Here is a 27,398-nt window from a genome sequence, read left to right on the forward strand (position 1 = left end):
ATCAAGTATTGTTTGTTATAGTCATATAATTTTACATTAAATACATTACATACAAATTATACAGTGTGTTGTCACAATACATGTGGGTCAGTTTCAGGTGACAGCAAATACAGATTGTATTAAAAAAAAAAAGGGGGACAACCAATCTACCAGAAGGCCCTTCCATAACGTCACATTATCTCCTTTGAAATAGATCAGTACCCTACAACAGAAAACCATTTGGAATGGCATTTGGGGCAAGTCTGTATTTCCTCCTGCAGCAAGCAGTCTTTAGCGTAAGTCTGTTCCTTCCTAATCAAATGTGTAATGTGAGTAGAAAAGAGAAAACATGAAGACAGAGCGCGTGTGCACATCAGCAGTATCCCTAGAAGCCCGTGTTCCGCTTGGCAAACAGGCCAAGGTAACTATGGAGACCCATCTTGATGAGCATGCATCTATTCAGACAGATGGTGTGGAAATAAATGCAGCAGATCAACCTCCACGTATACAGTGATCAATAAAGCATCAACAACTCACAGGAATCATGCGGGTCCATTTCACCTCGTCCGAGAACAACAAGAATCGACGTCCTTCACTGTTACGTTTCTCCAGATGCCAGTCTCTGGAGGTTTAGTATGGATTAGTCCAAAGATGACTGACAGTCTTGACGGTTAAAGTAATCTTTTTTTTTTTTTTCAAGGCAAACTTCCTTTACAGCAGGATGGACAGACAACAAAAAAGGAAGAAACAGAAGAAAAGCGAGAGACAGAAACAGGCCACCTTTCTCTCACTCCATTTCTCTTCCTCCCCCTCTCTCCACCCGCCTCTTGCGCCATCACTTAAGCTGTCCACTCTCTCCAGTCCTCCCTCGCGTCACAAGAGAAGGTGCTAGCAGAGGTATATGGTGCTGGCCCGCTTCCTGGCCCACACTCACCATACGCACCTCACCACCAGGTGAAGAACGGCCGCCTGCTCTGGAAACTCTGTGTGTAGGACTCGCTGTTGGCGCGCTGCGGGGCGCGGGCCGTCTCCACGATCACCGGGGGCATCTGGACCAGCTGCAGAGGAGTCTTGGCGTCCTTCAGCGCCTGGCTCAGGTTCAGAATCTGCACCAGTCCAAGAGGAGCAATGGTCAGACTAGTCCACATGGACGGCAGATGCTGATACATAAACAAAGTCTGGCTCTACTTTTGACACTCACCTGGCCTCTCATAACAGATACTTGCTTATGGAACTGTCCTCGGTCAAAACCAGGATCTTTCTGAAGAAGCAAAACAAAAACATTATCAAATAGAAACACATTACAGACAGGTGGGGCTGGCGCGGGCCCCGTTCTCTCTGCTCGCGGATGGTGGTGGGGGGTTGTCTGCGGATGGGTGGCGCCGCCTGTGGGCGGACTCTGGCTGGCCATGCTCAGCCATGCTGCTCCGACGCGCGGTTCGGGGGTGGTGTGTGGGTTCGCCTGGGGGGGAGGCATTGGGGGGGGCATTGTGGGTGGGTGGATGTTGCGTGCGTGGTGGATGGGTGGATGTTTGCATGCGTGGTGGACGATGTGCGGGATGCCTCTTCGGGTTTAACTGGGTAACCTATTCCTACGCACCTGTCCCCACAAAAGAGGTGTGTAAAAGCGTTTTGTAAACCCTCTATAGTATAACCATTTATATCACCATTGATATACTTATTAATACTTAATATGACTTACAGTAATACTAACACACTCTATTTCTCTTCCCTTTCCCCTATACCTCACCTGTGAGGTAAACCATTACCAGCCATCAACCATCTCTGTGCCTGTCCCTCATCACACCTGAAGTCACATCCCTATGACTGCCCTACCATCGCCTGCTGTGGTTCCCTGCCCGAATCTTTGGCCCTCGGATCTCAGCGACCCATCACCTTCCGAAATAACTAATGGATTACTAATGGACAATTTATTCCCTACACTGGACTATTTGAACGTTCATTCTCATTGTAACTTTCAAACTACAAATGACTGTACTGTAACTGACCCAAGGCAGATGGGTTGGGCCCTTGAGTCGTGGGTCTGTCTGAGGTTTCTTCCTATATGTATCTCCAATTCTAGGGAGTTTTTCCTTGCCCCTGTTACTCATGGGCTCTCTTTGAATGTCTAACACTCTGTAAAGCGCCTTGAGACATGTGTAATGTATTGGCGCTCTATAAGCGACATTAAATTGAAATTGAAATTACACCTTTGAGTACATACTTTAATGTTGGCTCGATATTTCATTTCACCTCTCACCTTAAATAGCTCATATAGATCCTCTTCCAAGTCCTTGATGAAGTTTGGGTCAGACAGTTTAGGCAGAACGAGGTCTCTAATTTCTTGAGAGAAGGGCACTTTAGCCTGAGCCAACCATGCCCAGTAAAATGGATCTGTGGTAAAAAAATAAATAAAAACAGTTCCCTTGTATTAGCAAAAGACACAGGCTTATGTAAGGAGAAACACTATGTTGACATTGTAGACTGGTGAATAAGGGCTGAAGCACTGTGTGTAGCTTACAAGCTCTCCAGGAGTCCGGATGTTTCAAAGGGAAAGCGAGGCCATTGTCTATGGCCGCCAACTTAATAATCGGATCCTTCACGACAACCCAATCAGTGTCCTGTAATTATAGAAGAGGTTAAGATATTAGGAGGACCGTTGTGAAATACAAGAACAGAAACACACGCAAAAGGGAAGTAAGAGTCCCAACTACTGACAAGAGACAACGAAACAGCATATTAGAGTGTAAGTCTTTACCCGGTTGCCTGAGGTGTCCATGGGACAATCATATTTAATCAGCCAGTTGTCATTTCCTCTATCTGTTAAGAAACACAGCAGTTGAATAAAGAGAGCAAATCCTATTTCTCAAAACTAGAGTGTCCACATTATTGCCTTCATTACCAGTGTTCCTGATGATGTAATCGAGAACCACCAGTCGCTCAAACTGAAGCTGCAGCTGACGGTTGGTGTTCTCTGGCAGAGGCTCAGCCTCAAAGCGCCGCAACCAGAAATCGGCATCCTTATATCCATCCACGAAGAGCTGGAAAGAGCCAACCTGCACAAGAGGGACAAAGTGAAGGTGCATTCTTCCTCACATACTAGATAGTCCAAGAGCATTAGCTCAAAATAGAGTCAAACCCGGAACAAATTAGTAACAAGCTGATTTTTTCAGGATATGTTCAGAATACCTTTAGGAATAACATACTAAAAGTCCCCGTGAATCCCCCTTGTGCTCTCTGAGATATTCAAGATGGCGTCCAAAATGGCCGCTATTTGGAGATTTTTCCGCATCTCAGGCTTAAAACCTAATACAAATGCAATTAAAAGGTCAAAATATGTGTTTTTTAGGCTAAGTAAGTCAAGTTCATCATTAGTTTCTTGAATGGAGACATTTCATAATAATACAGTTATCTCCATAAGTATTGGAACACATGCTAAAGTTGACTGTATAAAATCGTCTTTTGGAAATTGATCTTAATGCCTTAAATGGAAAAAATGAGGATATATCCAACCTTTAAGGACATAAATTTTGTTTGTGAATAAGTATCATAATGGTTTAATTTCAGTTAAGCTATTAGCTGGTTTCATTCTCATTGAGCTCAATGCAATTCAAACCAGCTAATAGGCTAACTGAAATAAAACCATGCTAATCTCTTGGTATGTTGAAGGCTATGTGATGATGTGGGGTTATTTTTTATTCCAAAGGCCAAGGGGACTTTATCAGGGTGCATAGTGTCCTGGATGGAACCATGAAATATGTTTTCTCATACAAGGAATCCAAATTCACCATTGACACACTGCTAAAATTAAAGTTAACCAAGATTACAAGATCATTAATGTGACAATGACACAAAAATGTAGGCTACATACAAATTTGATAGTCGACATGATTGTGAGATGGAACATAATGTAACCGTGCCTTGACACCAAGAGTGACCAAAGCTGCGAAATCACCGCAAGCAATTGACTTTGAATGGAGACGAGCGACTAAAGCAACAAAAGCGACCAGCGGCAAAATTTGGGCGACTAGAGCGACTAAAAAAAAGTTAAAAGTAGGGATGTAATGATGCACTCAATCCACGATACGATAGGCTACACGATATTAAGGTCACGATACAATACAATTTTATACATTATTGTTATTATTATTATTATTATTATAAGCTATATAAAATAGCAGATTATCTTACATTTTCTAACAAAAATTGAGTTAAGAGAATTGAAATTGAAGGTTAAAATCTCTCATGTCATGAGCAACTTCATAATTATTATGTAGCAGCTGCATTTTACAGCTACAAAAGCAATCTTGCAACTTTGGTAGCTCTTGGTGTGAACGCACAGTTAGACAAACAATCAGACAACAATTTTCCCTCTATAACCTTTGTAATATAATAGCACATAATATCATATATAATGCTGACCTCATATAGCATATAATATTATACTTGTACATAACGTCCTAAACATCAAGTAATAAAGCCATTTCATAAACATACAGTATACGAGAGGTATTCATTATGCAAATAATGACTTTTTTTGTCATTTCAATCCTTGATTGTAATTTCTTCTTGGAAACCTACACGCATTTACAGTACTGTGAACATTCTTAAATGTGAACTTGTGAAGTCCTGAGCTCAGTGGGAGTTCACACATAAATTGTCACGGTCACAGTCTATAGATATTAGATTTTTGACATCAGAGTCATTCAGCGACAGTGACGGAGACATGCATTATCTGTAAGGAGTTATGCACGGATTATGTGCAAGTTGGATGCAAAGGAAGACCAACTCTGTCATCTTGACTAGATGATGAAGAAACTGAAGAATCAAGACCAGTTTCTGATGATGAGGATGATGACTGGTGATGTACAGTCCCCTCCGACCATAAGTATTGGAACACATGCTAAGTTGACTATATAAAATCATCTTTTGAAAATTGATCTTAATGCCTTAAATGAAAAAAAAAGGAAATATCTTTCTGAATGAATAATGTATCGTAAATAAATAAATGTTTTCCTTAAAATACAGGGGTCATAAGTATTGGAACGCCTATGTTAACCCTATGTGTTAACATTCCCATAGAGGCAGGACGATTTTTTATTCATTTATTTATTTTAAATAAATGGATCCATTCAGGACACTATGCACCCTGATAAAGAACCCTTGGCCTTTGGAATTAAAATAACCCCACATCATCATATAACCTTTCACCATACAAGTGATTAGCATGGTTTTATTTCAGTTAGCCTATTAGCTGGTTTGAATTGCATTGAGCTCAATGAGAATGAAACCAGCTAATAGGCTAACTGAAATAAAAACCATTATGATATATACTTATTCACAAACAAAATTGATGTCCTTAAAGGTTGGATATTTCCTCATTTTTTCCATTTAAGGCATTAAGATCAATTTCCAAAAGACGATTTTATACAGTCAACTTTAGCATGTGTTCCAATACTTATGGAGGTAACTGTATTATTATGAAATGTCTCCATTCAATAAACTAATGATGAAATTGACTTACTTGCCCTATAAAACATATATTTTGACCTTTTAATTGCATTTGTATTAGGTTTTAAGCCTGAAATAAGGAAAAATCTCCAAATTACGGCAATTTTGGACGCCATCTTGAATATCTCAGAGAGCACAAGGGGGATTCACGGGGACTTTTAGTATGTTATTCCTAAAGGTATTCTGAACATATCCTGAAAAATTCAGCTTGTTACTAATTTGTTCCGGGTTTGACCCTATTACTACTGGACTAAGAGGCCAACTAACACAAGCACTGTTGTCAACAATGTTCTTTGCTGGGAGGAAATGTGGCAAAAAACAGTCAGCTCAAATCTGACCCCCGGTCACTGTCTGGACGATGTAACAATGCAAATTTCTCCTTTGGGAGACAATTAAAGGATTATCTTATCTTATCTTATCTTATCCCCCATCACACTCACTCACAGTCACTTTTCACTATTCACTGTGCTTTCTGAATAAAAGCAACCCCCCCCCTAAAATACACATTCAAAAAGGGCATTGTTAGAACTTGCACTACAGTCAACAATGAGAACGTCTATCATACACCTTGCGTGATTAATCACTAATATCTCTAATCTCTAATATCTAATGTAATCTCTCTCAATAAAAAGGAATAAAGGATCACCGCACACCATTGGACTACACTTTTAAACTCTTATTTCTGCAGAGCCTGAGGAAGCGCATGGTGGAATGCGTTGCTCAGAAATAAAAGTTTAAAAGTGTAGTCCAATGGTGTGCGGTGATCCTTTTTTTTTTTTTTTTAGTAATCGTAAACCTGCAAGTCACCAGCACCCAACGACCCAATTTAATTGGCTGTGCAAGGGGATTTTGGATTTTTTGAGTTAATCTCTCTCTGTTTTGTCAATGCAAAATTCTACTGTTGATTCATCTCACATTTTATACAAATCAAAAATGAAACCGTGAAGGGCATTTGTTCCTCTCTGCTCTACATTAACTGGCTGCCCACTCTAACCATCTGATTTCCCTCTATGGAAATGCAATTGGTCTACAGGTTCTATCAGTAGTAACAGTTCTGTTTTCTTTACAGGTAGGTTCCACTTCTAAAACCACAATTACACAATATGCCCAACAGCCAGCTATTAGAATCCATTAAAAAGCACAAACGTATTTGACAAAACAGTGTCAGTACAATTCATATTTTCTTTGTATATGGCCCGATCAAAGTTTTAAGTACAGCTGCGTGTTTTATCTTGAGAATGGGAATGCTTATACTTTAACGGAGCATTTAAAGGAGAAAATCACTCCACACCCCAAACAGTTGTTGGTGGTATAAAACTACACCCGTCTTCAAAAAGAGCTCGAAGTTATCCACAAAGTACAAATGCTTTCAAACTGTCTAGAGGCGCATAATTCTTTTCAATGTTTTGTGTAAATATAAAATCACAGAATAACACACATATAGCTCATTTCCAAACTGTTGTCTGTGCATTTATGTACAGTGTAGTGCTTAATAACAAGCTACAAGTAATTTTTGAAGGTAAGAAGTCATGACCTCATTATTCAACATAAAGATCTGTAACTAATCATAACTTGGTACAGGACTAAAAAAAGGCTAAGTCTTGGGTGCCATAACGTGGTTCCTACAGGCATTCAAACATCAGCGGCAATTAAGGCAACATGACATGTGGTGAATGTCCATCCAATGGGGCCTACCTTTGGAGGCAAGCCAATGCGGTGGAAGCGCTGTCCCACTTTGGGAACTTTCTCCAGAGCCAGGCGCTTTCCTCGAGACTTCACTCTGTCTATGGCATTATAATTGAATGTTTCACTTGCCAAGTAGACAACCTAGGAGAGAGAAAAAAGTGACGCTGCCATTTTAGATCTGAAGCCTTTTCTGTGGAGTAACTAAAGCAATCTGTTGGTTCAGGAAACTCGTGAATCAAGTGGGCTAGCAACCGTGCAGCCTGAAACTAATTGAACTGTTGTAAATGCATGTTAAATGAAGTCATGTGGTTTAAGCATCCATACAAGACTACACACTACGGGACAGAGATTCTAATCTAATCACTGACTGTCTGCCAGTGAATGCACATTGATCTTACAGTTTGCAATGTGACATTTGCTTTGATGCAGTGAGCAGTTTATATCTAAGAGCTCCACTTGTGCTCCAGAGATCCCCGACCGGCCGATGAAATAAATCAGTAAGAGGTGTCCCTTCACACAGCACTTATTCATAGCATACAAACAACAAGTCAACGTATTTACAAACGCAAACACAAGACAGCTTGATAGAATCATAAACAAAACACCACCCTGACAAACAAGCTTGCCTGCCAGCTTCATAATTCAATTTTAGCTGGAAGCTTTTTTTGGGTAGAACCCGTTGCCCTGAGCAGGTATTTAATCCTTATTTGTCAAAATAAACCACATTCCATCAAAGCGCCCATCTTGCTGTCCACAAATAGCTACCTTTGAATGAGTTGAATTCACCGCATATAACCCTTTGATGCTCATGCCACCCTCCCACGTCCCTGTTCTACTTACTTTGGTCCGTGGCACGATGTTGAGCTCCAGCTTCTGGTCCACCAGACTGGCTCCGGCCTCTGAGAGGTAGCCCTGGTTGAGCACCAGGCAGTCTCGGCCGAAGCAGCACGGACAACAGAGCTTCTGCAGCCACTTGGTCCATTTGGGGTTCAGCTGGCCGTAAGGTTCCTCATTCTTAGGCTTGAACACACCAATGATTTTCTGCATGGGGTAGGGAGGTGGATTAGATAAAGAGCTTTTTGATGACAGCTTTTAAGAGCTTTCAATGGCTAGGCCTACATGACAGAAAAAGAAGCCGAAGAGTATGTGACTCCTAAGGTGCCTCTCATGTAAAGTTTATACGTCCTCCCTCGCTCCTCGGGCCTCGATCCTCACTGAGCAACAACGATAGTCTATCCCTTCGTCTATCTTTCTTTATGTAGATCAGTGAGGATCGAGGCCCGAGGAGCGAGGGAGGACGTATACACTTTACATGAGAGGCACCCCAGGATGCACATTTCAAAAACATATGGGCAAAGGGCAAAGGGCATCTGTTCACAGCTGAACTGTGCGCGTGTGTTGAATGGGAGAAATATTTTACACAGCCACTTGACGCATAACATATATTCTGCCCAAGTTTGCCAGCTTTGGCCTGGCTTCATAGTTCAGCCACTTCTTGAATCTGCCATTGCAACAGTGAGCGGACACATGACCATTTCATATTACTGTGTGAGTGACTATGTATCCTGAAAGCATGAGTATTGCAGTATGCTGTTGCTTAATTAACACGCGCACAGACACACTCATGTTCAGTTACTCATTCCAACCAGAACCATCATGGGACAGTTTGTCCATAAAACTGTAGCCTTACATGAAGTAGTCTCGTCACCTTGACTGTTCATCCACGATACAATAGTCAGTGAATTTCAGCCAACTCATGGCAAAGGTCAAACTCTGGGTCAGAGATAGGCCTACTGCACCAAAAAACAGGGCAGATGTGGCGTTAGGCTACTTCACAGACGACCTGCTGCCGCTCGTTCCATGATGTTTCACAGGGAAAGTGGGCTACATAAGTAGCATCAGTGCTTATGTTTTCGTTTATACGAGGAACATGAAAATACAACAACAGTCTGGATGGGTTTCAGTCCTCCCCCAAAAAAACACCCAAGGTTTCATTTCTGTAACATTATCTAACCTGCCACTCGCATCATTTGAGATCATTTGATTTGCCAGTTGCGTAAATAAATGCAATTTGGATGGTCAACGTTATTGTTCAGCAAATGATTTCGCTAATGTTAACATTAGACTTTTTTCCTGCGATGACACAGCTGCTACGTTAGCTTGCTACATTGAAAGCGGGGAGAGACAAATTGCAACACTGTAACACGTTAATATGGATGTTTACCATACAATGTGGTTGAATATTGAACCTGTTATGCTGACCACAGGTACTATTGAAAACGCTAACTTCGTTTGACTTGCTTAAAACTTCCTTCTACGTCATCTTGTTAGCGGCAGCCAGCTGGTTGGCAAACAAGGTTAGGTGTTGCGCCATGGACATTGCCGATAACGGAACTATCCAGCCATACGAAACATCTAGATTTTCATAAATAACGAAAGTGTTTCCTTCTCTGAAATGTCTTACCCCATGCGAATCTTTTACGAAGTAACTTCCACTAGATCCTTGATAGATGCGCTCCGGGTAGATTCCCTCCTCGATAGCACGCTCTGCTTTCCTAATAATCTCCCGAAACTCTGGATCTTCGGGGAATTCATTGCTGTGTGGATCCCGTGGAGACCCTCCTCGGTCTCGATCCAAAAGTGGCTGCCGTTCACGGCTTCTTCCAGGACTCCCTGCCGGAATGCGGACGACTGAGCCCGGTGTTCCTCCAAATCCGCCTCGGGGACTCGTAGGCTCAGTGGGACAATAGCTAAAATCAGTTGAATCCCGTAAAGGGGACACTAGTGGGCTAGTCTCGTCCATTCCAGCGTAGGGGAGAAAAATGGAATGGTAGCCAAAAGGGGAAAAGGGGAAAGCAGTCCAGGGATTTCTGTCTGTAACCCCACAATGATGCTTCTTTATGTATAACAGCACAAATCTTCAACAAACAAGTCACATGACAGTCAGCTTCCGGAAACTTGAAATGATTGACTACTGATTAGACCAATCAGCATTGTCACATGTTTTGATTGGCTGTTTTCGTAACGCCCACTCTATACACGTGATACGGCACAACACTTCAGTTGAGTCGCAGAAATTATTTGGTAGTGTGGTAGAGATAATTTCCTACGGAAGCATCGGGGATGGAGCTAGTTAATCTTTGATTCGCAAGTCCTTCCGAGCTATTATTTGAGATGTTGACAATGCCACGTCTCTGGTCAATTCAAGGGCCTACAATCTGGTTATTGCCTCTATTCACTCTTTGTTGTTCAACGTTTGTGGTGGATTGTTTAGACTAAATTTCAGCACCTAAATTGGGCTTTTGAATTAAAGGGATAGTTCGGGTTTTAAGATACGAAGTTATATGGGTTCCCTGTCAGCAACGTTGTGCATCAGCACTGACTTACCCCCCGAGAGCGTCCTGTGAGCCGAGATCCAGCCGGTTTTTGATCGTTTTTGATGCTGAAGAAAGTAGTCCGGCAAGTTGCTGGGGTCACGAAAGTAAAGTGTTTAAACCATATGCGTTCAAAAGAGTGATATATTTGCACCACAAAAACGTTGTCCAGCTGTCAGTAGCGCGCAGTGATAGGAATCGAGAAAAATAGTGCCAGTGATAACGAGGTTTGAATTTTTCCTGGACAACGTTTTTGTGGTGCAAATATATCACTAACCCACATTAAAACCCGAACTATCCCTTTAAGCTCAACTCAAGCTAGCGGGAAGCTTTAGTTTTGAAGTACGTGGCACCAAATCGGTGACACACTTCATCAAGAAGGCTGTAGCCTGCCATAAGGAGGTGACATGCATCTTAAGCATCTTAAAGCCTGCCTGACATGGCCATTCCTCTATTTGATGGTCCTCTTCGACAATCCCGAGTGATGTTCTTTTTTTTAATAATATATCTAGGCTATCAAGGCTAGGCTATAACATGTGATATTACGAGTTACGACTACCACTATAAGCTGTAGGCCTATATTAGGCTATTATTGTTATCATAACCTGGGTTATGCACTTTGTGTAGGCCTATACAAAAATGCGCTTTATAAATAAATGTGACTTGACTTGACTTGACTATAACCTGATTAAGCTAGCCTACTATCATTAGGCCTATAGGCTATATTATCAGAGCATACAATGCAAATAGCTGTTTATTCTGTCAGTTTCCAATGTTCTGACTATCGTGGCCATCTGAATTAAAATGTAGTTCAGACCTTTTAGCCTACTGTCCAAATAGGCCTAACACTGTTAAGGGGGCTACCAGTGACAAGTTTTTTTCGAACGTGCGCGCCGCTATCATCTTTTTTGCACTTCATATGATCCAATCATTATAACATCGTCTTTAGCCCATTCCCTGAAATAGCCTAGGTGAAATAGGCTACGGGATCATTTTCATAGTGCCAATAACTTCAAAAAGTCATGTCCATACCAGTTTTTTTTATTTTCCATTCACTTCCAAATCATTCTACTCTACGTTACGCATTTTGGATTTGCTCTGGATCAGTGGCGGTTCTAGACTGAATTACTCTACAGGCGAGATCCACGAGCGCGCCCATGAGTGTTTTTTGACGCACTTTGCGTCAGTCGGGCTCATAAGGTTAAGCGCTCGTGCCGCCCCATACAAGATACCGCCCGGTTCGCCCGTACCTTAAACCGCCACTGCTCTGGATTTATGGAAGCGCTTGTGGAAAGTTGCGCGGCGCACAGTCACACTGAAATTCAAAATTGACAGCGCGGCTACAGTCGTGTTTGAGGCGGGTCGACATCGCCTCAGGGGAGTGGGAGGAGGGTGCAAGCGCATGTTTGTTGTAGCAACATGAGACCAGAAATCCTGACTTGGACAGGGATTTTCATCAGATCACAGAGGTGAACGCTGTGGTGATGAAAACAGAAAAGGCGTGTGGCCACAAAAGAATAATCTAGGCCTACAAGATGGACGTCAGCCCTTTGAATACTTGGAATGATGGAATGTCTCCGCAAAGCCTTTCACCTGCGGGAAACTCTTCTTCACCTGTCTCAGATCTGACTCTTCTTTTCTACAGTCTTCACTGTCAGGATACGTGAGTTTAGTCTGTGCAATGCCGGTGTATGACTCTTATTCACATGTCTCTGTGCAGGTTACTAGTTAGTCTCAATTGCAAGTTTCTTAAATGTGATTCAACACTCACATCAGGAGCATGGATACATTTTAAATGCAATTAATTCATTATTGCAGTAGGCTAGGCTACATGGTGCATTTATCTCCCCCTTATTGTAAGTTTAACTGCCCATGTTATAATTCACACCTTATAGTCAATAATGTAAACGTTGATTCATATTTTGACTGCAAGTTAAGCTTGCATGGTGTGCCAGTCCAGTCTTCAATGTAATTAGAGGCTATGATGTCAGTAGGGCAATATGCTTCAGAAAGCTTAGGCCTATAACAAGGGCATTCATTGGTGATGTAGCCTATGCAAATACACCCATAACTTTTCATAGATATATCATTATTGTTGTCAAACCCATTTTATAGCCTAGGCTATTAGCCATGCTAGATAATTAAAGATAGACCCATACAGCCTACAGCGAACCTAACCCTGTGAAATATCATATGTGTAATTTCCAGGAATATTCCATGGAGAGATCTTCAGCAGACGCCAGACTCACATTCCCCCCCTGGAGCCTTGTACAAGAGACAGTTGGGGACGCCAACAGGTTTGGGCATGTCTAAGGATTAAATCACATCTTTGCATATAATGCACATCAAAACATCACAAGTGCAGCGAAAAAGGGGTGGATAGAAAGTTTGACAGAAATATGTTGATATTTTGTAATAAAAAAAAATGAAATGCTTACAATCCAGATATTTTGTTGTCAAAAACAATTATTCACCTCTCAATGACAGAAAGGATGATGCACATGCTTTGCACAGTCATCTTGTTCATCTCATCTCTTTTTTTTCTGGTAATAAATATTCAGAGCAAACTGTCATATGTGGTGCAAAAGGGTTAATTTATCTACATGGTTATATAGTCAGATACATCTGGCAAATCAAAAAATTAAAGCCACATAATCCGTAAAAATCCAACTCTCATGTTTTACATGGAGTTTTTGAATGGCTGCCCTCTGGCAGGCGTCTGCGCTGTCCTCTTGCTAGGACTAACAGGAGGAAGGCGACCTTTACCTTTGAGGCTATTCGCCTTTTGAATACAAATATGCCCCCAGCCCCCTCCTCCCTCTCCTGGGACTAAATATGCCCCCCCCCCCCCCCCCATGTCTTATGTTGAAAATTGAATTGAATTGAATGAATTGAATTGAATATGCATGCATGCACTTCAGTATCCTGATTATGAGCAGGATTTTGAAGTAGTATTTTGTGTAAACAGAAAAATATATATATTTCAGAGCCACATAAGAACCCCATCTTATTGAGCCAGTTATTGAGAAATTTGGTTTATGCTAGCTATCTGAACTGGAGTAGGCTATGCCGAAATAAACCGGGTCTCTGTTCTGTGTAGGCCTATAGGCTGCACCTTATCCTGGACTGCAGCTGGCTACCTACATGCAACTTAATTGTTGGTATAGTATTGATATCAATAACCAGGTTTCTTTAAGTAACGGCATATTCAAAATTTGACAAAAACTAACCGAATTATGTAGGCCTACGTCCATTTTAACAGTTACTGACCGCTCATATTGAGGATTCATTTGAATGTATCGCTATGGACAATGCTAGATGTTATTAAAATATCCTGTGCTCTTTTCAAACACAGTTGCTTGTCTTATGTTGTAATTAATCATTGATTTCTAAAAGCCTTCTTATTTCCAGTGAGGAACTCCACCGAAGATATTGAAAGCAGAGAGAGGTAAGAACATGAGTTACATTGTATTGAAAATCAAAGGGCATTTCAACAGCATTACCACAGTGTTTTAGTATACATTTCTTTCTCTCTGGTAGGTTTTCACCTGAATACTCAGCTCCAAAACGGGTAAGCAAATGATTTAAACTTATTAAACAACCTCACTGAAAACTTTTCACACCGACCAAAGTCAGTGGTAACAAAGATAACAAATGTCTCACAGCTAATGAACGAATCTCTTTGCACAATCCAAACAGAGGAGTGTGCGTGTGAAGCTGTCGTCACGTTTTCCAAAAACAGTGAATCAAGAGGTCATCTCTTTGGCCAAGGAGCAGTACAATACATCTCCAGCAGAGGGCACACTCTCCCAAGAGGAGGCAGGCACGGTGGCGCCAGTGGATGACATGGTTACAGTACATCACTTTTATTGATTAGCTGAAGTTAAAGGTGCTCCTTATGGACCAAGCTACTCTGCTCTCTCCCCCCATAAGCCCGGTTTGTGAAAACATTTCATTTGAACTCTGCAGGCATTGCTCTCCTTGGGCCGAGTCAGGTCCAAACACCATCCCAGCCGGAATCAGATTCTAGAATCACTGATTGGAAACCACCTTATAGGAGACTTCAGCAAGGTGGGTCAAGCGAACTTGCAAATGGTCTTGAATTGGATTCATGTCAAGCAGTTTATTGGAATTCAGGCAATGTGATATAATCTGTTCCTGACAAAGATTCAGTAAAAACTGTGATTGTGTGTCTATATGGTCTATGCTTTTCTCAGATGCATGTTCTTCCCATTGAAGAAGTGGATCAAGATCTTCATTGTGTATCAGCCAATACAGTAAGAATGATCTCCTATGCGGATTATCTTTTGATAATAACACATGAAGTGCAGTGTAACATTATACATACCCATAACTCTGTGCCTCGTGCTTCATCTGAGCCCAAACCAGCTGTTGTAACTTTTGCTTACACAATGTGTTTGGCTACACTGTTTTTACAGCATAGTTACATAGTCATATGCTATAAGTAATATTATGTGTAATAATCAAGGTTGCAAGCTAGCATGGTGACAGGTGAGCACCAAAAACATGCTTTAATTCAGCCTGTGAAAACAACATTGAAAACCACACTCTCATGCATCATTACATTTGGCTGACGCTTTAACCAAAGCGACTTACAACATGGTAAAAACATTTAAGGTTTTAAGAGCAACTCTAACAACATTAAAAACCACAATAAGTGCATCAATGAGCGTAAGAAGTGCATCAATGAGTGCAATTGTCTGTAGTAGTGAGATGTTCTCTGAAGAGCTGGGTTTTCAGACATTATCAGGCATCAGCTGTTGCAAAAATCTTGCAAGTGTTTTGGCCTTAAAATTCATAGCCTACCTTACATTTTTTTATCACATCAAAACATCAGTGATATTATGTATTACAAATACATTCTTTCCGAAATGCAATGATTTATTTGTGCAACCCCCATCTCAAGTCTTCCTGTCCACTAGGTGGCTTCACTATTGAATGGAGAGTTTGAGTCAACAGTGGAGGATTTCCTCATCATTGATTGCCGCTACCCTTACGAATATCTAGGAGGTCACATTAAGGTAGAATTACTATATTGCACTTGAAAGACAATGAGAGATACAGGCACATTTTGTCGTCATTTAATCTCTTAATATCATGCAATGACCATGCTGTTCAGTAGTGCTATGATACATTGTAGAGTAGTTTGTCATATAAGGATCTGAGTGTGTTAATAGTTGTTGTACATGTTATTTTTTCATGTACATCACAAATCCCCGTCACTGTCTGGTAGGGTGCGGTGAACCTTCACACAGAAGCTCAGGTCCAGAAGGCTTTTCATCATGGCCTCACCCTTGGTCAGTTTTCCCGTTCACCTGAGGAGCAGAACTCCAGCTCTCCAGAGACAGGGCCAGGAGCTCTATCACCTTTGCAGAGCAAGTCACAAAGGAAGCTTTTGATATTTCACTGTGAATTGTCTTCAAAGAGGGGACCACGGCTGTGAGAACATAATTTTCTCCTATCACTGCAGATCCTCAGAGATGCCCTCAATGCCTTGATGCATTATAACATGATATGGGAAAACTACAGTAATACACACATGTCTTGTGCCTTAGATGTAAATACTTGAGAAAACTGGACCGGAATCTGCACTCATGTGTATATCCTCATCTCTACCATCCTGAGGTGTATCTCTTACATGGAGGCTACAAACAATTTTTCACATGCTTTCCGGTATGACAGCATGAATAACCACACAACTTAACTTACTTCTTTTGTCAGTCATCAATTTTCTGTCATTTTCCCAACATGATCTCTTTGACCTGCACCCACAGTGTGACTATTGTTTTGTATTCAACAGGACCTTTGTGACCCGAAGGGGTATGTGCCAATGCGTCATCGGGACTTCAGAGAGCAACTGAAAGGATTTAGACAGAAGAAGAAAACAGCTAGACGACGTCAAAACTTTACTACAACACCTAAAACAAATAACTGATGAAACAACTTCTATCTTGCTGAACAGTTGTTGAATGTAAACAGAGACTGGGTTTTGAAGGATGGAGGCTTGATGATAGTCTGCATTTTTTTTTACATCTTAATTAAACAAACTATTGTAGTGTGTGTCCCGTGTGTGCGCGTCCCCGCGCGTGTGGTGTACCCATGAGCAGATGACAAATGTCTGTATAGGACATCAAAAAACGTAGGGCCATTCTTACACAAAAAAGATGTATAAATCCGAACGATAATAAAAGATGCTTAAATACAACATTTTGGCCATTGGCTGACAACCCTCTGTCACCGAAGGTCAGGCACTTGAACAACTGATTTACGGAAATAAGCATTGGCTGGCTCCTGTGGTAGAATCCTGATTGGTTTAGATGGTCAGGAAGCGCTTTCTCGCGACATAACAGACATTGCGAACGAGCACGTCTGCGGTCGTGCGCTCGGACATCTCTGTGGGAACCAAAATTACCCGTCAGCATCCTATATTCTGATCCACGGGTGACCAGCAGACTGTGTCGCACTGAGCTGTTGCGCATATTTTCGAAGCATTCTAAGAGGAACGCCGTGTTCTTCAGTTACCGGAAATACTGCGACGCAAGGAAACCTTTAAGGATGGCCGCTTACAAGCTGGTGTTAATTCGTCATGGCGAGAGCTGCTGGAACCAGGAAAACCGCTTCTGCGGCTGGTTTGATGCCGACTTAAGTGACACTGGAGTCCAGGAGGCCCAGCGAGGTGGTCTCGCCTTGAAAGGTGATGGTTCCTAAAAATTGCATCCGTGACTCATTTGGCTTTGGATTAAGCACGCCTCAGCCTGGATGAGAATGTAGTTACGCAAGAACCAGGTAGCTGTGTACAACAACTGCGGTGTGGAATAGGCCTCTTGAAGCGGTTCAATGATGTCATGAGAAAATGTATAGTCTATGTCAAATGTGTTGTTGTAACATAGGCCGAATAAGAAACACGTTTTGCCAAGATAGGCATTAGATTTGTTAGGCTGCTTGGCAAGAGCGGACCTGTCTATAACATTCCTATAGTGACACACCCATAGTCTGTCATTTTCAATATGGAACATCATGTGGGCCTACTAGCTCTGCAGGTGGATCTGTGTCGTCTGACATTCCTTTCATCCTTTGTATCCATAGAGTCCGGCTTTGAATTTGACATATGCTACACCTCAGTTCTGAAGCGCGCAATCAGAACCCTGTGGTTGGTTCTGGAACAGACTGACCAGATGTGGCTACCAGTGCACCGAACCTGGCGTCTGAATGAGCGGCACTACGGTGGTCTGACTGGGCTGAACAAAGCTGAAACAGCTGAGAAGCATGGTGAGGCCCAAGTGAAGATCTGGAGACGGTCATTTGACATTCCTCCTCCACCCATGGATGAGGATCATGACTTCTACACCAATATCAGCAAGGTGAACCACATGGCAGAGGGCATTACAACTCTACTGTTAAAGTTATTCCATAGATATGAATTGGCTACATGCAAGCCTCATATGTTCCAATATGTGTTATAACACATTTGGTATAAAATGTATAAATGAAATGTGTCTTTAGTTGGACCCCTGTTGTTTACCTTACTATACAGAGTGTTCATGTTTTGTAGGACCGTCGCTACGCTGACCTGTCCGATGACCAACTACCTTCCTGTGAGAGCCTGAAGGACACAATTGCGAGGGCTCTGCCATTCTGGAACGACGAAATTGTCCCACAAATCAAAGATGGCAAAAGGGTGCTGATTGCTGCTCATGGCAATAGTCTGAGAGGCATTGTCAAACACCTGGAGGGTAAGAATCCTGAAAGTTTGTCATTGCACCAATTAGTAGGCTATAGTTGTAATCTAAAATTAGGCCTACATGGATAATCAGATTTACTCACTCCATCTGAATAAGATTAAGTTACTGAACATGCATTATTTAGTTAAAAACTAGACTCTAAAAAGATAGGCCATTTAGATAGATAGATAGATAGATAGATACTTTATTGATCCCCAAGGGGAAATTCATTTAACATGATATATCACATTAATTAAGTCTGTATGTATGACTATATTTGCATCTGTATTCTGCCTTTCCATAGGGATGTCAGATGAAGACATCATGGAGCTGAACTTACCCACTGGTATCCCCATCCTGTATGAGCTGGACAAGAACCTGAAGCCTGTCAGTCCCATGCAGTTCCTGGGAGACGAAGAGACAGTGCAGAAAGCCATGGCAGCTGTGGCGGCACAAGGCAAGGCCAAGAAATAGAGGGAAAGAAAAAAGATAGTAGCACAACGCTAGTAGTGTTATGGTGAAACAACAATCTTTCTGGACACATTCATGGAAGATAATCCAAACATAGTCTACACACTGCTAGTTCACCTCCTAATTCGTAGCCTGTATTTCACTGTCACTTATTGACCACACAAGCCATAGCCTAGGCTACATTTTATATAAGAGGTGCATGGAATTATGTCTAGTGATTTCAAACAATAGGCCTATATTGTAAATGTACGCCAGAAAAGTATCACAAATGACAGTGCTTTAAAAGTACATACGTAAAGATTGAAAATAAAATGAAATTGATGCTTCCAAATATGTGATACTTGTATGTCTTTGTGACAATAAGCAGGCAATACCAAGACATTGCAGTTAAAAAAATGCAAACATGCTTCATGTAAAAACAAGTCTTTGTGCACTGATGTTTTGACAATTCACTAGCCTCTCCTTAAGCATATTGTTTTCCAGCCCCAACTGTGACTGAATTTAGAAGATTATGTGAAAAAAGTGCTTTGGACGCTATATTGTATGCTGCATTCCATTGTTTGAAACACCTTTAACTTGTGTCATGTCATAAACGAGAAGACAAAATGCTGTATTAAAAGAAAGAGTAAATCTTGATTATATAAAAAAAAATATTCTCATTTTGTCCTTGCTGTGGCTACTTTCAACATTTCACTGATGTGTGTTTCAGTAAATAGTTACCTTTCTGCAAAGATTTACACATTTTCTATGTAGACGTCATATTTATATTAAGTATTCTTTATATGTTGCAATTTGTAAGTAGGGCCAGGGCTCTGGTAGGACCTAATGTGTAGGCAAGAGTTGTGCACGCACAGTATGCCTCAACAAATATGGCGTATGGGGACTGCTAAAACGTCATTGATCGAGTAACCAATTACAGGAAAGCAAGGCCTTCTGTATTCAGCCAATTGGCGATGACTCGTGTCTGCTTGAAAACATGTCGCCGATGAAGCTGTGTGTTCCAGGTAAGTGCGTTTAAAATACTCAAACTTGAACCAATTTGCGTTATTTTGACAGATATGACGCAAGTAAGTTTCGACGAGTGATCTAACTTGCGTTTGAGAAACAAATTCTTAGTGTTGTTTAATGATTTTCTGGGTATCCTAACTATGGACTTGCCTGGTGTCAGAACGTGGATTGAGCATGCTTCAGTAGCAGCGTTCTGAGTAGGCTGTGATGATGACACACATTTGGCATTTGGCATTGTATGTATCTGGAGTGTTCAATTGTATGATATTAGTTTGACATTTAGTCAAGGAAAATAGTGGTTTGCTCATTCTCGCTTACTACTTATTAACAAAACAGCTAGTTTGTCGAGCCCTGCCCACTGCCTTGGGCGTGAACACAGTTAGTTCCTAACATTCCTTCATGAAACGTTTTGATGCACCACCTTGGCCAATAATTCAGCTAATGTCTCCAGGCGGATATCAGTGTCAACTGGGAAAACAGCGTAATTCGTAGTTATAGTATGACATTATACACTGACTGTGGATCAGCTGACTCAGCGTGAACAGATGTGTATGCTATTTACAAGATTGTGTAAACTTTTTTTCTGCCTGGCGTGCCCTGATGTTGAACATGCGGATCTCGCTCATCGATCTAATGCTGATTTAATATTTCAGGTGAGAGGCTTTGCAGCACGGAAGATTGCATACCCGGGACGGGCACGTACTTGAGACATGGATATATCTTCGCCTCTCTTGCGGGCTACGTGCTGAGAAAAAACGAAGGAGAGGAGGTGTGTGTGTGTGTGTGTGAACTTCATAAATGAAAGTGTAAGATATTGCGCAACTGCAGGGATTAGTGGTTGTGCTGAAAGGTCAGGGATTATGTTTTCACTCGCGAAAAGTTGTAAGATTGCATTGTTTCCAGGTCGTGGCACGATTGTGACCTGCGAGGTATGAGAGTCTTGCAGGAACTCTGATTTACTCTCTGATCTTTTCAGCTACCCGTAATCTCTGTTGTAAAGGAGACAGAGACTCAGTTATTGCCTGACGTTGGCGCTATAGTAACTTGCAAGGTGAGAACAATGTAATTTGCACTGCCTTATCACACATGTAGGTCCTCACAAACTGCATTGCAAAAGCTACATTTTAATACTATTCGCACATCATAATGTTTACACTGCATTCCTGCTCTCCGTATAGGTGACCAGTATCAACCCCAGGTTTGCTAAGGTTCACATCCTCTACGTTGGTTCCACCCCACTGAAGGACAGGTTCAGAGGGACCATAAGGTATCTTGGAACATGCATTGTTTAAGATGGCCAACTTCATTGCATTTGTTTTAATCTGTAATACAATTTGTTTCTCATAATCTGTAATTTAGTTTATTGTTTGGCTTTTGTCTTTGACTCTTTAAAGGAAAGAAGATGTAAGAGCAACAGAAAAAGACAAGGTGATAGACAGACACCAAAATGTCTACTTACAATTCCTTTAAATATTCCTTTTGATGCCTGGTGTATTTGGCTGGTTGTATTGATCAAGACAATCTTAATAACATGTTCATTCTGCTTCAGGTTGAAACCTATAAATGCTTTCGACCTGGTGATATCGTCCTTGCAAAAGTGGTATCCTTTCAATAAATTGCAGTGTTCCATATAACATGAAGATTAGCATAAGTAAGTAACAGTGTGCATCATCTGAGTGCCATGAAGACCGGGTCGGTTTTCTCTGTACAGGTGAAGATTTGTAACATTTGTCCATTATTGGAGTATCATACCTGTTGCAGTTCTAAACCTTGACCAACGTATTAGATCTCCCTTGGTGATGTGCAGTCCAATTATCTCTTGACAACAGCAGAAAATGAGCTCGGTGTTGTGGTGGCCCACAGTGAAGCAGGTGAGAACACACAGCAAAACTATTTGTCGCAAAAGACAAGAACTGGAAAACGGGTATAGACATGTTGGTTTTTGACTTTTTTTCAAGTCAATCTGATATAGCTAGGTGAGCATGTGCATGTGACTTAAATGAAGTGCAACACATATACATTATTATTGTGCCCACCCAACATTTTAGCTTGCATAACACCCCTGGCACCCATTTGAAAACAATATTAACTGTAACATGCTCCCAAAGCTTTTGTGTCCTGTCTGTCACAAACTTTTTTTGCCACCAAATAGTTTTCTCAAGACAAAGCTCTTCACAACAGCTCTCATCCTCTCAGGTGCTCAGATGGTGCCCGTCAGCTGGTGCGAGATGCAGTGTCCGCGCACCCACGCCAAGGAGTTCCGCAAGGTGGCGCGGGTACAGCCTGAGTACCTGCAGGCGTGAACAGCGCCGACATGCCCTCCAGCTCCCCCGGAACACACAGCTTCCCACATCAACAACACGAATGCAACGACAGCGACAGCGTGGACCATGAGCCACAAGTCCGAAGGGTTCCACGCATCAGACCTGGTGTTTTCCAACAAAACCAGTACAATGTTCTTCTGGAATGATTAGAAACAAACATGAAGACTTCCATGGCAGAACAGCAACCAGAGGTTCAAGGAAAAGACATTTTCAAGTGACCGGTCAATATGGCGGCAAAGTTTTCTTGTTTTAACCTCGAGTACTATCGAGAGATTGGGAACACTTGGGTTCCATCATTTTATTTCTTACCTTTTCCTCTTCATTCTTTTTTTTTACTATTTCAGAGCTATTCATGTCTATGTATAAGCTAAGAGTTCATGTCTTCTTTGGTAAAAAATAAATTGATGTCCCAGCATGGCAAAGTTTAGTTTAATCCCAAGGATGATGTTTTGGTACTTGGTGATATACTAAATGAAATGGTTAGTGAAACAATTTGTAGTTGGAAAATCTCTCAACCTCACGATTTCACTGATTTTACAGAACTGTATTAATTACAAACACATACAATTCATAATATTCATTACAATTCAGTCATACAACATATTGCCACTGCACTCAAAAGAATGTCCTCTCGATGTAGCCGGGAGTCCATAAGAACTAGGCTCATGTAGCTAATAAGGATTCCTGAGACGCCTGCCAAGGCCTGCTTCACAACTGTGTCAACAGCCCAGACTGACAAGACCCCATTACTTGACGTGCAGTACAAATATCTCCTCTTTAGCAAGGACCTTTCTTGTTTTCTGTCAGCCAGGAAAACATCAGGTCATCTTGACCCAGAGTTACATTTCAGTCCCATCAAACCGAATGGACGGACACCTGAGCATAGTCAGTCATCAAATTTAATTGAGCGGCTGGAATTCACATCGATGGAAAACTTCTTATTGCTTGGCGCGGTGAATCCAAGTCCTGCTCCTTTGTTCGTGAAGTCCATTCTACGATTTTGCGCACACTCAAACTGTCCCAGGAGTTTCTGTTGCAAGCTCTGTTGTTCCTCCTTCCCCAATGCCATGTTTGGCCGTCCAACACCCGATGCAGCTGGCTGATTGCCTTTCTTGAAGCCGCCCATCAGTCGCAAGAACTTCTGCTGTTTGTCTGAACTGTCAAAAGTGGCACTGCCCCACTGTCCAAAAGTCTAACAAAAAAGTAAAATTTAGTATTTTCAAAGACATTCAGAATAGATCAAAATGTGTCACAGTTACTAGTTAACTGAAGGACTTACTGATTTTGGCTGTGATTCCTGGTCAATTTCTCTTTGAAGGGCCAACCGTCGTTCCTGAAATGATACACAGTTTACCCCATTATGCGATGAAGTGTTGACACAAGTATATCCCCAAATAGAATTACTTGTCTGCGCTTCTATCCTACATTGATTAGGAGTGGTTAAAGCCATTCATTTAATGTTCAGAGGAATGAAAGGGACAGTCTGATTTCACAGCATTTTAAGCCTATAACACTGGTCATATTCAGCAATCATCTCGGCCACTAGCTACCCATTCTGAAAACTGTCAATAATCAAAGTGGGGACAGCCTTTCCCCCTAACAAAAACAAAACCTTGCATGGAGTTTCTCTAGGAATACTGAAGGTAGGGGTGATCTAACTCTGGTGTGTTTAGATTGATCCTTGTTTCAAATATGAGGAATGTTGTTTTGGACAAAAGCGTCTGCTAAAAAAATGAAATAAACATAAACACAAACAATTGCGACCTTTAAGATGTTAGAGTATTGCACAACGACAAACACTTCAAACTGTTCAAGCCCAAATGAACATAAGGCTAGACTAACACCTTTTGTCCCTCAGCAGATACCTGGTCAATCAAAATTTCATCCGAGTTACCAGGCTTCTCTGACAAAAAGACCACTTCAGTCACCTGTAAACACAGGGAAAATATTTAAATTTGAATCCCAGTGAAAGTGCCATTTATACATCAATCTCAGTTATTGCTATTTTCTCAGTGATAACATGCAAAAACTGCAACACAGACATGAACTTCCAGATCAGTATTCAGCGTCATGTTACCACAGTAACTTCGTCAGTCCTGTAGTAACTACAAAAGTTTGCACACCAGTAGCTCCAGAGCAACATTTAACGGACATTTCAGGACAAGCCCTTCCTCAGATCAGTCCTGTAGCCCATTGTAATGGAACAATAATATGGATGGTGTGGAGTAGGGCTGTGCCCCCATTGCAATCGTATTGCATACTGTATATCATGATATTGCATAGCAGCTTATATATTGTGATCATTCTTGTGTATCAGAGCATTTTTTCATATCACAATATTGACAGCATTAGCTCTGTTTCTGCAGGGCTGTGAGTGCCATTTATTTGTTTGAATTGAATACAACAAAGATAATGATAATATGATGTGTTTACTTTGTATAACTAGCCTATACATTATATTATAAGATTTTATTAGCCTACATATTGTACATCGGCATTTCACCTCAGCATATCCAAGATCTACGGTCACATACGCCATCACATCAGTTGCAGATATCGGTCAGGCCATATTCACCTCTTGATGTTCCTCTACTGACTGATTCTTTTCCTCCTTGATCGTCTTTGCTGGAGTGCTCTCTTCAGATATGTTCTTTTTCTTCTTCGGTGTTGGTGTCTCCACTTCTATACACGTCTTTGAAGAATCATTTTTGCTCTTTTTCCTCTTCTTCTGATTTACAGCTTCAGTGGCGTCTCCCTTGTCCTTCTCTTCGTCAACAAGCTGTTGAGTTGGTTCCACTTCTTCAGCCTTTTTCTTTTTCTGTTTTTTCTTTTCCCCTTGCATGTTGTTCTGTAGCTCATGCGCTTCAGAGATATCTGTTTTCTTTTTGCCCTTTTTTGTCTTGCCATCCATGTTTTTCTCTTCTAGTGTTTCTAGTTGGGATTCTGTGGCAGTGTTAGCCATATCCTTCACATGACTGCTGTCTTTCTTTTTCTTTTTCTCTTTCTTGTGTTCTGTTGTTATGCATGCATCTTCTTCTAGGCTCTCCTGTTTTTTCTTCTTCTTCTTTTCTTTCTTTCGTTCTTCAACAGTGACCTCTCCCTCAATATCTGCCTTCTGTCTATTAGTGTTCTCAGACCCATTCTCTTCGATGCCACCGTTATTCTCGTCAGCTAATCTTTTTTTCTTTTTCTTCGTCTTTTTTGGTGTTTCCACCGAGGCTTTCTCTGCAGAGTCAAAGGCAGAAATGTCACAATCCTTTACAGTTGTAAATGCCTCCCCGTTCTCAAACCCATTCCCTTCAATGCCACCGTTATTTTCGTCAGCTAATCTTTTTTTCTTTTTCTTCGTCTTTTTTGGTGTTTCCACCGAGTCTTTCTCTGCAGAGTCAAAGGCAGAAATGTCACAATCCTTTACCGTTGTTAATGCCTCCCCATTCTTTTTCTTCTTTCCACCTTCACAGTCTGGTGGTACACCCTCTTCAGAATTGATGTCCTCTTTACTTTGCGATTTCTTTTTCTTTTTCTTCTTCTTCTCCTCCTCCTTCACCTCAGCATCTGCAGGCTGCTCCTCTATTTCAGTGAGGTCCACTATGATGATTGACTCTGTGTCTTCACTGATGTCACTGGAGCTTTTCTTCTTTTTCTTTTTCTTCTTCTTCTCCTCCTCCTTCACCTCAGCATCTGCAGGCTGCTCCTCTATTTCAGTGAGGTCCACTATGATGATTGACTCTGTGTCTTCACTGATGTCACTGGAGCTTTTCTTCTTTTTCTTTTTCTTCTTTTCTCCTGTTTCTATCTTCACTTCACTCTCAATGACGTCACTTTGCACATGATCTTCCTCGACCACCTCTTTTCTCTTTTTCTTTCTCTTGGCGGAACTGGGCTCCCCTTCCCTGTTCATGACCTCCTCATCCATGGACAGCACCTTGGTCACCTCCTCAGGGCTTCGCTTCTTTCCCTTATCTCGTTTTTTGTCTTTAACTGCAGTCTTATCTTTTGCCATCTGAAGCATCTCAGCAAAACACAACACAAAAGATATGTTATATTGGTTCACATCATTCATTTCTTAAAAGTTAAGTTATATAAAAGTTTTAAGTTAAACAATACATAGATCATTCATTTTCAGGATGTAGAATGAAATGTGTCATCACCCATTGGCTTGCCACGTTAACACAATTTGGTCATCTGTATGCATTTGCATTATTTTACTTTGTACATTGCACTTATTTTTACAAATATAGATGGAAAGAAACTAAACAAAACATTGAGTGTGCCATCTTCACAATCACACACTTCCATGAGTGATTTCAGAAAACTGGATGGTCTTCTTTGGGTAACTCAAACAAAGTATTCAACCAAATACACTACAGAACTATGCTGTAACTTCATGCATTTACAAGTAAGAAACCTACTTACACCAAATCTTAATGTATGGTGAGACTTTTAATGTCCAAAGCTTTACATCATTAGCCTAATAAACAGTCACAAATGTGCTCACATGAATGGGCTAACATTACCTACCGTTAAGTTAATTTATAGAGATCCCAACGGACGACTCTCCAACCCGTTAGTCGTTAAACTATCGCAAAAAAATATATTATGAAAGATTTGTTTTATACTTCAGCATGAATTGGCAAGCAACACCAGCTAACCCTCGCAAACACTGTGTATGCTCGCAACCAGCTCGCAACCAGCTCGCAACACGTGAAAAGTCTTCCTCGCGCATGGACAACCCTGTAACCCGGAAATGAAAGTGTACTATGTCCCTTGACAACAAATGACGCGCTTCGCTTCAAAATAGTTATTGGAAGAAAAGTAAGGAGCTGGAGGAGAACTATTTTTTACAGTCTATGGAGGAGAACTACTTTCTTTGTAATTTAATTATTATTTTAGCTAAATTCCACATAAATGCAAAGTAATGAAAATGAAGCCTTCTTTTACTACTACATGTAAATTTGTGTGCAAAATTCAAGATTATGCTGTAAATGTTTCTATTTTATGTATACCTTTTTTATGTTTTCTGTTTTATGTAAACCCCTGACGTGTAGCTTAAGCTATAGGAAAAAAAAAAAAGATGTTCATGGTTCACAATTTACTTCATGTCATTCATTCAGACACAATTACACATTTCATTTAAGTTTTGTGAACTTTATTTGAATGCTTTTCTGGTTAACAGCACGTATGCTGTGTTCACAAGTAGGCCTGGGCTAGCCATTCTACAGAAACGGTGGTAGCCCACAAAATTTTCTGTGACAATTTACATCGACGAGGGCGTAGGCCTAGCTAACACCTCTAGCAACTAG

At 41.2% G+C, this 27,398-nt stretch overlaps 5 protein-coding genes across 9 annotated transcripts; 3 read left to right on the forward strand and 2 right to left on the reverse strand.

Moving 5' to 3' along the window:
• Positions 1–8: 8 nt before the first annotated feature.
• Positions 9–10,103, reverse strand: pi4k2a (phosphatidylinositol 4-kinase type 2 alpha). Its single transcript, XM_062548602.1, has 9 exons — positions 9,641–10,103; positions 8,017–8,217; positions 7,186–7,317; positions 2,882–3,035; positions 2,738–2,799; positions 2,501–2,600; positions 2,240–2,373; positions 1,181–1,240; positions 9–1,085 (listed from the first exon to the last, which is right to left on the reverse strand). Exons 1-9 carry the CDS (start codon positions 9,977–9,979, stop codon positions 924–926), a joined length of 1,344 nt encoding a protein of 447 aa, XP_062404586.1. The 5' UTR covers positions 9,980–10,103; the 3' UTR covers positions 9–923.
• A 1,840-nt stretch (positions 10,104–11,943) lies between these two features.
• Positions 11,944–16,764, forward strand: cdc25d (cell division cycle 25 homolog d). 2 transcript variants are annotated; one of them, XM_062548635.1, is made up of 11 exons: positions 11,944–12,213; positions 12,759–12,847; positions 13,962–13,998; positions 14,091–14,121; positions 14,250–14,405; positions 14,520–14,621; positions 14,768–14,827; positions 15,494–15,592; positions 15,805–16,010; positions 16,127–16,244; positions 16,372–16,764. In XM_062548635.1, the coding sequence occupies exons 1-11, from the start codon at positions 12,086–12,088 to the stop codon at positions 16,504–16,506; spliced, it is 1,161 nt and encodes a 386-aa protein (XP_062404619.1). In that variant the 5' UTR covers positions 11,944–12,085; the 3' UTR covers positions 16,507–16,764. The 2 variants fall into 2 exon arrangements, with proteins under 2 accessions (XP_062404619.1, XP_062404627.1); XM_062548643.1 differs by having other exon boundaries at positions 14,250–14,399.
• A 173-nt stretch (positions 16,765–16,937) lies between these two features.
• pgam1b (phosphoglycerate mutase 1b) lies at positions 16,938–19,416 on the forward strand. The gene is made up of 4 exons (XM_062548654.1): positions 16,938–17,265; positions 17,658–17,932; positions 18,124–18,304; positions 18,597–19,416. The coding sequence occupies exons 1-4, from the start codon at positions 17,127–17,129 to the stop codon at positions 18,764–18,766; spliced, it is 765 nt and encodes a 254-aa protein (XP_062404638.1). The 5' UTR covers positions 16,938–17,126; the 3' UTR covers positions 18,767–19,416.
• Positions 19,417–19,649: 233 nt separating this feature from the next.
• exosc1 (exosome component 1) lies at positions 19,650–22,517 on the forward strand. Of its 2 annotated transcripts, none has more exons than XM_062548695.1 (8): positions 19,650–19,767; positions 20,425–20,540; positions 20,748–20,822; positions 20,950–21,038; positions 21,166–21,199; positions 21,321–21,371; positions 21,558–21,642; positions 21,953–22,517. In XM_062548695.1, the coding sequence occupies exons 1-8, from the start codon at positions 19,740–19,742 to the stop codon at positions 22,072–22,074; spliced, it is 600 nt and encodes a 199-aa protein (XP_062404679.1). In that variant the 5' UTR covers positions 19,650–19,739; the 3' UTR covers positions 22,075–22,517. The 2 variants fall into 2 exon arrangements, with proteins under 2 accessions (XP_062404679.1, XP_062404688.1); XM_062548704.1 differs by having other exon boundaries at positions 21,968–22,517.
• Positions 22,518–22,624: 107 nt separating this feature from the next.
• Positions 22,625–26,826, reverse strand: knop1 (lysine-rich nucleolar protein 1). Of its 3 annotated transcripts, none has more exons than XM_062548676.1 (5): positions 26,617–26,826; positions 24,671–26,098; positions 23,961–24,023; positions 23,375–23,428; positions 22,625–23,287 (listed from the first exon to the last, which is right to left on the reverse strand). In XM_062548676.1, the coding sequence occupies exons 2-5, from the start codon at positions 26,096–26,098 to the stop codon at positions 22,982–22,984; spliced, it is 1,851 nt and encodes a 616-aa protein (XP_062404660.1). In that variant the 5' UTR covers positions 26,617–26,826; the 3' UTR covers positions 22,625–22,981. The 3 variants fall into 3 exon arrangements, with proteins under 3 accessions (XP_062404660.1, XP_062404651.1, XP_062404669.1); XM_062548667.1 differs by having other exon boundaries at positions 23,940–24,023; XM_062548685.1 differs by lacking the exon at positions 23,961–24,023.
• Between the last annotated feature and the right edge of the window lie 572 nt (positions 26,827–27,398).

The sequence above is a fragment of the Sardina pilchardus genome, chromosome 1 (assembly GCF_963854185.1).
Source record: "Sardina pilchardus chromosome 1, fSarPil1.1, whole genome shotgun sequence".
Classification (NCBI taxonomy): Eukaryota; Metazoa; Chordata; class Actinopteri; order Clupeiformes; family Clupeidae; genus Sardina; species Sardina pilchardus.

Coding starts and splice junctions, on each gene's coding strand:
- pgam1b (XM_062548654.1), top strand. CDS start 17,127: ATGGCCGCTTACAAGCTGGTGTTAATTCGTCATGGCGAGAGCTGCTGG. Junction 17,266..17,657: donor AGGTGGTCTCGCCTTGAAAG/GTGATGGTTCCT, acceptor TTGTATCCATAG/AGTCCGGCTTTGAATTTGAC. Junction 17,933..18,123: donor TCTACACCAATATCAGCAAG/GTGAACCACATG, acceptor CATGTTTTGTAG/GACCGTCGCTACGCTGACCT.
- cdc25d (XM_062548635.1), top strand. CDS start 12,086: ATGGACGTCAGCCCTTTGAATACTTGGAATGATGGAATGTCTCCGCAA. Junction 14,406..14,519: donor CAGTGGATGACATGGTTACA/GTACATCACTTT, acceptor TGAACTCTGCAG/GCATTGCTCTCCTTGGGCCG. Junction 16,011..16,126: donor TCAAAGAGGGGACCACGGCT/GTGAGAACATAA, acceptor CTTGTGCCTTAG/ATGTAAATACTTGAGAAAAC.
- pi4k2a (XM_062548602.1), bottom strand. CDS start 9,979: ATGGACGAGACTAGCCCACTAGTGTCCCCTTTACGGGATTCAACTGAT. Junction 3,036..7,185: donor GCATTGGCTTGCCTCCAAAG/GTAGGCCCCATT, acceptor CCTCTTGTGCAG/GTTGGCTCTTTCCAGCTCTT. Junction 2,374..2,500: donor TCCGGACTCCTGGAGAGCTT/GTAAGCTACACA, acceptor TTTTTACCACAG/ATCCATTTTACTGGGCATGG.
- exosc1 (XM_062548695.1), top strand. CDS start 19,740: ATGTCGCCGATGAAGCTGTGTGTTCCAG. Junction 20,541..20,747: donor GAAAAAACGAAGGAGAGGAG/GTGTGTGTGTGT, acceptor TGATCTTTTCAG/CTACCCGTAATCTCTGTTGT. Junction 21,643..21,952: donor GGTGGCCCACAGTGAAGCAG/GTGAGAACACAC, acceptor TCTTCACAACAG/CTCTCATCCTCTCAGGTGCT.
- knop1 (XM_062548667.1), bottom strand. CDS start 26,098: ATGGCAAAAGATAAGACTGCAGTTAAAGACAAAAAACGAGATAAGGGA. Junction 24,024..24,670: donor CAGTAGAGGAACATCAAGAG/GTGAATATGGCC, acceptor CTGTGTTTACAG/GTGACTGAAGTGGTCTTTTT. Junction 23,429..23,939: donor TATCTGCTGAGGGACAAAAG/GTGTTAGTCTAG, acceptor GTATCATTTCAG/GAACGACGGTTGGCCCTTCA.